At 63.6% G+C, this 6,606-nt stretch overlaps 1 protein-coding gene across 4 annotated transcripts in view; it reads left to right on the top strand.

Annotated features, from left to right (window-relative positions):
- Positions 1–6,606, top strand: part of C7H7orf50 (chromosome 7 C7orf50 homolog) — a 148,345-nt gene that overhangs the window by 123,051 nt on the left and 18,688 nt on the right. The window contains exon 1 of one of the 4 annotated variants that reach the window (XM_046665789.1): positions 433–735. The exons of the other annotated variants lie outside the window; for them this stretch is intronic. Within the exon in view, the coding sequence (XP_046521745.1) occupies positions 664–735 (72 nt within the window). The 5' untranslated portion in view covers positions 433–663. Of the gene's footprint in view, positions 1–432; positions 736–6,606 lie in introns of those variants that run through there. 4 annotated transcript variants of the gene reach the window in all.

Below are 6,606 nucleotides of genomic sequence, written 5' to 3'. Positions count from 1 at the left end.
AGTGGCAGTGCCCGTGTCCTCCCCCGGTCAGGCCTCCAGTGGCAGCCCCGGTGTCCTCCCCGGTCAGGCCTCCTGTGGCAATGCCTGTGTCCTCCCCAGTGGAGGGGGTGCAGGCTCCTCATGCTTCTGCCCCCACGGCTCATGGCCACTGTTATCCTAAACCCCAGCCCTCGCGCTGTGCAAGGGCGCGCTTTACTGCACCACTTGTCTCACGCTCATACTTATTGGCAGTGGTTTTTAACACACTTTTCTAAATCCTAATTCTGTAGGGTTGTCGCTTGATGGGTTTTGCCTGGTGACGGGTAGGAAGGTGGTGGGTGGAGGCCTGCCCTGCTGAAAACTGGGGCCGTGGGAGTCGATGGGCCCACCAGGCCCCACAGCGGCCAGCCCCCACCCCTGGGCCCTGCTGTAATGGAGCTGGCCAAGTGCCCCCCCCATCCAACGGCCATCAGCCAGTAACAGCACCATCTGATCGCTGGCGATCAGGAAACACCGCCACCAAGAGTCCTGCTCTCCTGGGCCCTGTGCCTGAGGGTGGCCTGACGGCACCCCTGTGCTCCTGGCTCCACCCCAGGCCCTTTGTCCCAGCAGCACCACCTGATGGCACTTTGTATATGAAGAGAGGGAACCCGGGCCGCACGCTGTCTTCTGACGCCCCGTTCGATGCTCCTTGAAACCACTTCTGGTGAAGCTTGGTTCTGCTGCCACCATGAAAAGGCTTCTGGGGAATATGAGGTCTGATCCCCCAGGGATGGAGTCCTACCCTCTCCCTGTCCGGCAGCCCTTCCTCCCAGCCATGCTCTGGGTGCGACCCACCTGCCTGTCGGGTCCTGCTCTTCCTGACCCTTCCCCCCTCCGCCAGCATCAGGCTCGAGCAAAGGGCTTGACTTCCCTCGGAGCTTCTAGAGGGGCCTAGCCTCTGCCCCCATTCCATGCGGCCCTGGGTCCCCAGCAGAGCAGGGCATGTGGGCTGCCTTCAGGTCCCCCCTCCCGCAGATGGACAGCAGGCCACAGGGACGTGCTCGGATCTGGCCCCAAGGTCGGACTGGAGAGGAAAGCGGCATCTCTGATCCTGCATGGTGCAGACTATATGGCATGGGTGGCATAGTATGGGCTTAGGATGCACTCTGTTCACTGCAGTCTTGCCTCCATCTTCCAGCCGGCTCCTTGCCATGTCTGCCTGGGGTCCAGGGAAGGGGAGACCCCCCAGAGAGTGGGAACGGGCTGAGCGCACGGCATCTGTGCTGGCGTCACTTCTGTCTGGCTGTCCAGTGGGGCAGATGTGACTAGTGGAGGCTCCAGGTGAGGTCAGGAGGGATGAGCCCTGGGGATGTGATGGGGTGGAGGCCAAGGAAGCTGGGGGCCAGGAGAGCATGTGTCCATCGAGAGCCACCTCTTTTCCAGTGGGGGCCTGGCTTCAACACAACCGCTTCCCTTTCACCTTGGGGCCAGGTCCTTGCCAGGGGGCAGGCCGCACGGGCCCCACAGCTGACCCCAGGGGCCCCAGCCCCGCAACTACGATGGGAACGCAGCTGCTTCTCTGTGCCGTGCTCCGTTCTCACTCCTGAGGCAGGAGGAGGTGTGGCCAGGGCTGGACGCTGCACTGAAGACGGTACAGACGTGATCCTGGGGGCGCAATCCCGCAGACAAGGAGGTGGCCACGGGCTCAGCTGCACTCAGGCTCCGCTCACCCAGCTGTGCCGCCTCCGGAGTGTTAGGAGCACTGGACACAAACTGGGCCCAGGGCCCTGGGCCACCTGCCTCCTGGTGGTGGTGGGATGGGGGGGTAGGACTCGCTGGCCCTGCGGTGACGGGGCAACAGGGGGTTCAGGAAGGAGAGAGGGCGGGACTCAGACCCAAGTGCTTGTCTGGGGTCTGTTGCTGGCCTGCTGGGTGACCTCACACAGTTCCTACCCCCTCCCCAGGCCTCACCTTCCCACCTGTCACCAGGTAGAGGGGTCAGTGCCCGTCACGGACACCATCTGGGTAATGTTCCGTCCCGCCAAAGGATGACAGACCTGCTGGACTTGTCCAGTATGCATCTGGCGCCACCTCTGTGCCGAGAGTGTGTGACCTCATGGCTTCCTGGGAGAGGTTTAGGGTCCCTGTCCTCACACACGGGGCCAAGCGTGTGACCTTGTGGTGTCCTGGGAGAGACACGGACACATGGTTCTGGGCCTGAATTCACCGAGCTAGTGAGTAGAGCCCAGGCCCTTAGTCAGCCCCGCCCCCAGCTTCGCCCTTGGACCCCAGGGCCCCTGGCCAGGCTGGAGTCCCCCAACGGGAAGGGGGCTGTCCTGGAGTTGAGGGGCCTCAGTGCTGTGCAGGGCACTGGAGCACCCTGGCCCACCGCCCTGGGCCCCACCTTGCCTGGACTCCTCTGCTCCACTGGCTGAGGGCACAGGTGCAGGCAGCCCCTGGCCTTCTGGGGCTGCCCCTTGGCCCAGCCCAACGGGCACCTTCTGCCCACCCTGGGTCTGCTGTCTTCTACTCTGAGCCTCATTTCTTTAAAGCCGCGGTCCTGTGGGGAGCTCTCTGCTCTGTCTGACCAGCTGGTGGCCTTGCCCTGGCCCCGGTTGGCGTTGCCCTCACTGGCACCAGCTGTGGTGACCCAGAGGTCTGCACGTGGGCTGGATTTTCCCCACAAAACTATCTGAGGATGTAAACCTATCAGCATGAGGCACGTTTTCTAATTTGTAGGCAGCAAGAGTCCCCCAGACATGGTTGGATCCCATCGGGCCACCTCTGAGCCTGACGTCCCTCCCCTGCCACCGCTCACTCTCCCACGCCCTCCTGTTGCTGGGAGCCTGTGGCCGGAGCCTGCAGTGTGGGGAGGAAGCTGTCTGGGTCGCCGGTGCCTTGCTCCCACCCCCACCTGCTGGCCTGTCGGCGTCTCCAGGCACATTGGGCACAGCTCCTGGCTCCACAGTCCTTTGCCGGAGCTGATGATGGTGGTCGGAGATGAGACTGTCAGAGCCCGTGTGTCTGATGGGGGTAAGTTTGTTTTAGGTGGCCATACAGGTTTGCGGGGCAGAATCTAAGCCCGACCGTCTGGAAGGCCCAGCCCCTCCTCAGCACTTGGGCCGGCCTCCTGCCTCCCTCTGAGGACCGGTCCTGGTGACTCAGGAGTCAGGACCAGCCTGGGTAGGTGGGGTCTCTGCCCTGCTCCCTCCTCCTGAAGCCCCAGTGGACCAGCTGTAGGACAGGACGCCTGAGCTCTGCTGTTCCCCAGCTGTGGGGACCCCCAGGACGATTCCCCACACGGCCCACTTCACACCTGTAGGGGGCCCACAGAGAGCATCCGTGACACCCGAGAGCTCTGTGTGGACGCTGCTGTTACATGAGTCAGCGAATGCCCCTGGGCTTGGCTGCACTGGGTGCCTGGAGAGGGAGCCTGTGTGCTGACAAGGACGTCAGGAGCTGGGCCTCCAGGGGGCCACCCCCAGCACCCCTGGAGCTCAGGAGGACCCCTGCTGTCCCTTCTCGTGACCAGCTGCACTGGGCCCGGCTCTGGGGACACAGCTGTGGTGACAGCCCCAGCCTGGCCACATGCTGTGCTCCTGAAGTGGGGCCAGTCCGAGTGGAGATGGGCTCGAATGTAAGGCACGCTGACTCCGGAGACTCCACGTGAGAGAGAGCGTGCAACGTTCGTTTACTGACTTGTACTTTGCTCCCACGGCCTGGGGACAACGTCATGTTTCTCTGGGGCAGCCGTGCTCTGGGCCTCAGCTCATGCTCACGCTCCTGCCACGTCCCCGCTGCCTGGGAGAGCAGGTGCCGCACCATAGAGTGGACCGCGATAGCGGACCACAGCAAGGGGCTGTGTGCCCGTGTGCGTGCACATGCATGTGGGTGGTTCAGCCTGGAGTGTCAGAGAGTCCGGGCTGGGGGACCACAGGGGACAGCCCGTGGTGCAGAGGTTGGGTCTTTATTTAAATTAGGGCTGAGTTCTAGGTCTTCTGTCTCCTGCTGAAGTTGTTTTTTCTTTACACCACATTTTGAAAAGCAGAACATGCCCCCCCAATGTCAGGAGGTCTTCCTCAGTATCTGGACAGGTGGAAACGCAGTGAACCCCAGTGCTGGTCCCCAGAGCTGCCTCGAGGCCCTGCTGGGTGGGCAGGGAAACCCCTCACCCCCTCACCCCCTCCAGCAGCTCCACATCGATCAGGTGGTGGGTTTCCATACAAGGTCTAGCCAGGGAGAAGTGTCCCTTGCTTGGAAAACCTTGTAAGCACTGAGTGTGGTAACTCTTGTTTTCCGAGCGGGGAGATGCAGAGGATTCAGGGGTTTGTCCCAGCTCTGCAGCCGGGGGCGGGACTGGCTTGGCTGTCTGCCGAGTCCAGGCGGGGCGTCCACTGCCACCCTGTCCCTCCAGGAATGCCTCGCCAAGTCGTCCGGCTTCAGCACTCGGCCCCTCCTGGGTTCTCAGTGCCCGCTGGCCGAGACCGGGACAGCAGCCCCTTCCCTGTGTCCTCGCCCGCAGCCCTGCCCACACAGACAGGGCCCTGCGGGCCGGGGCTGGTGGCGTCCTCCCCCCAGCTCTGCCTGGAAAGGAGAGTGCTTTATCTTTGCTCCTGGGAGCACTGGGAGAGACAATGGGCCCTTTCTCTGGGACACAGAAAGCCACTGTTGACCCTCGTGGAGCCCAGGAGCTCGGGCCAGAGGCGCTGGCTGGCCGCCTGGGTCTGGGGCAGCCTGGGGCCCAAGTGCTCGCAGGCTCCTCAGGTCCTGTGGTTTAGGGCAGTCAGACCTTTCAACAGGGCACCTGCCACGCTCAGTAAAAGGTGTGAGCAGATGGCACAAAGGCGCACGCTGCTGTGTGGCCAGCATCCCCGTCACAACCTGTGTCGCCCCGGTCTGCACTGCTGTGTCTGTCAGACCACTATCAGCGGCCCCTCCCCCTGAGGAAGTGGGTGATGTCTCTCATCTGGCAGAAAGCCCAAACTGGACCTTCCAGCTCAAAGCCAGACCCTGGCGAGGCTCTGTGGGAGGGGTCTGGTGGGATTTCGTCTGGATGGGTCGCATGGCTGCCCCATGGATGCTGCTCCCGGGGGCGCGAGGCTGGCCCTGCCCATGGCGCTCAGCACCATCCATTGCTCTCGGAGTGGCTGCTTCACAGTCCAGCTCCTGTGGTCAGTTTGGGCTGGAATGGCTGGTCTCCTTTAACACCCTTGCTGCTGATCCTCAGCCGCTGCCCATCACCCCCCGCCAGCCCCCCGACTGGAGCTGCCCATGGCTGCAGCAGCTCCTGAGAAGCCCAGCCCGCCTGCTGATGGTGACGGAGGGTCCACAGGACGGCCCAGCCCCCCATCCACACGGGACCCCTAGAGAGCCCCACCCCGAAGGCCTGACACTGTGGTTGGGGTGCAGAGGGGACCCCAGAGACAGGAAATGACACACTGAGAAACCTGTGGCTCTGTCCCCGTAACCTCCTCCCACCTTTTTCCTGCTGGCCCCTGCTCGTGGTTTCACCAGAAGGAGCCGATGCAAAAGGTGCAAAAACGTGTCCTCATCCACGAGCGTGCCCCAGCCCTCTGCTGCAGGCCTGACAGGCGGGGGGCAGCCTCCCCTCAGAGTGAGGCCCTGGCCCTGTGTCTCAGGACGCCCCCAAACCCATCTCAGCCAGTGCCGTGTGCACAACGCCTGCAGCTGGCTGCGTGGAAGGCGGCCTTGGGAGAGATGGTAAACAGGTGACAGCAAAGCAGACAGCGCCCCGAGGTTTCCTGGTGGCCCTGAGAGCACGTGGGGGCGGCCGGGAGTCTGGGGCAGAGGGTCACCCTGGCCCCATTGGAGGCAGGTGTTTGGCGCTGTCAGCAGAGTGGTAAACATGGCAGGGTGTCAGCCTCATGTCTCAGGCTGCGCTTTGCCGTGGGGCGGCCTTCTCGGCTCCACCCACCACAGTGGCCCCTGGTCCCAACCCCGACATCAGGCGAGGCTGAGGGCCACAGCTGCATCTGCCCGCCTCCTCAGGGGTACCGGTTTCCACACACCTGTGATCGGTTCCCCCTGCTGCAGCGACATCCCTCCCTACAGAAAGAGGCAGGGTGCCAGGTCACCCCCAAATAAGAGTGCAGAGAGGGGCACCGGGGTGCACCTGGTGCTGCAGGTGACTTCAGCCCTGGCCCTGCCTGGCCCTGAGCAAGCCCTGGTCTCCTTCAGTAACGTGGGCAGGAAACGGTTAGACGGTCAGCCAGGATCACAGTCATTCCAGAGCGAGAGGCGCGGTGCAGCCACGCGGGCTGTGCACAGCCGGCCAGAGTCCTCCCGCCGCTGTCGGACGCACCACGCTCTTCCTGCTGCTGCTGGCAGTGTGGATGCTGACCAAGCACCTGGTGCCTCGTGTGCCAAGGGTGTGCTCCTGCCCCGGGCAGGGGTCGGGGGCGCATCAGGCCCCCAAGTGAGAGGACAGCAAGCTGGAGGTCCCCAGAAGAAGAGCACTGGGCTGGAGGGCGTCCCGGCAGACAGGGTGGTTGAGGCCTCTGTCTGCACGAGTCCTCCCTGCCTTCTTGGGTCTGCACTCGATGCTCCCAGGTCTACACGGGTCCTCCCTGCCTCCCGGGTCTATACTCAGTCCCCCCAGCTCTACACGGGTCCTCCCCACCCTCC

This window comes from Equus quagga, chromosome 7 (genome assembly GCF_021613505.1).
Source record: "Equus quagga isolate Etosha38 chromosome 7, UCLA_HA_Equagga_1.0, whole genome shotgun sequence".
Taxonomy (NCBI): Eukaryota; Metazoa; Chordata; class Mammalia; order Perissodactyla; family Equidae; genus Equus; species Equus quagga.
This window is presented reverse-complemented; position numbering and strand designations above follow the sequence as displayed.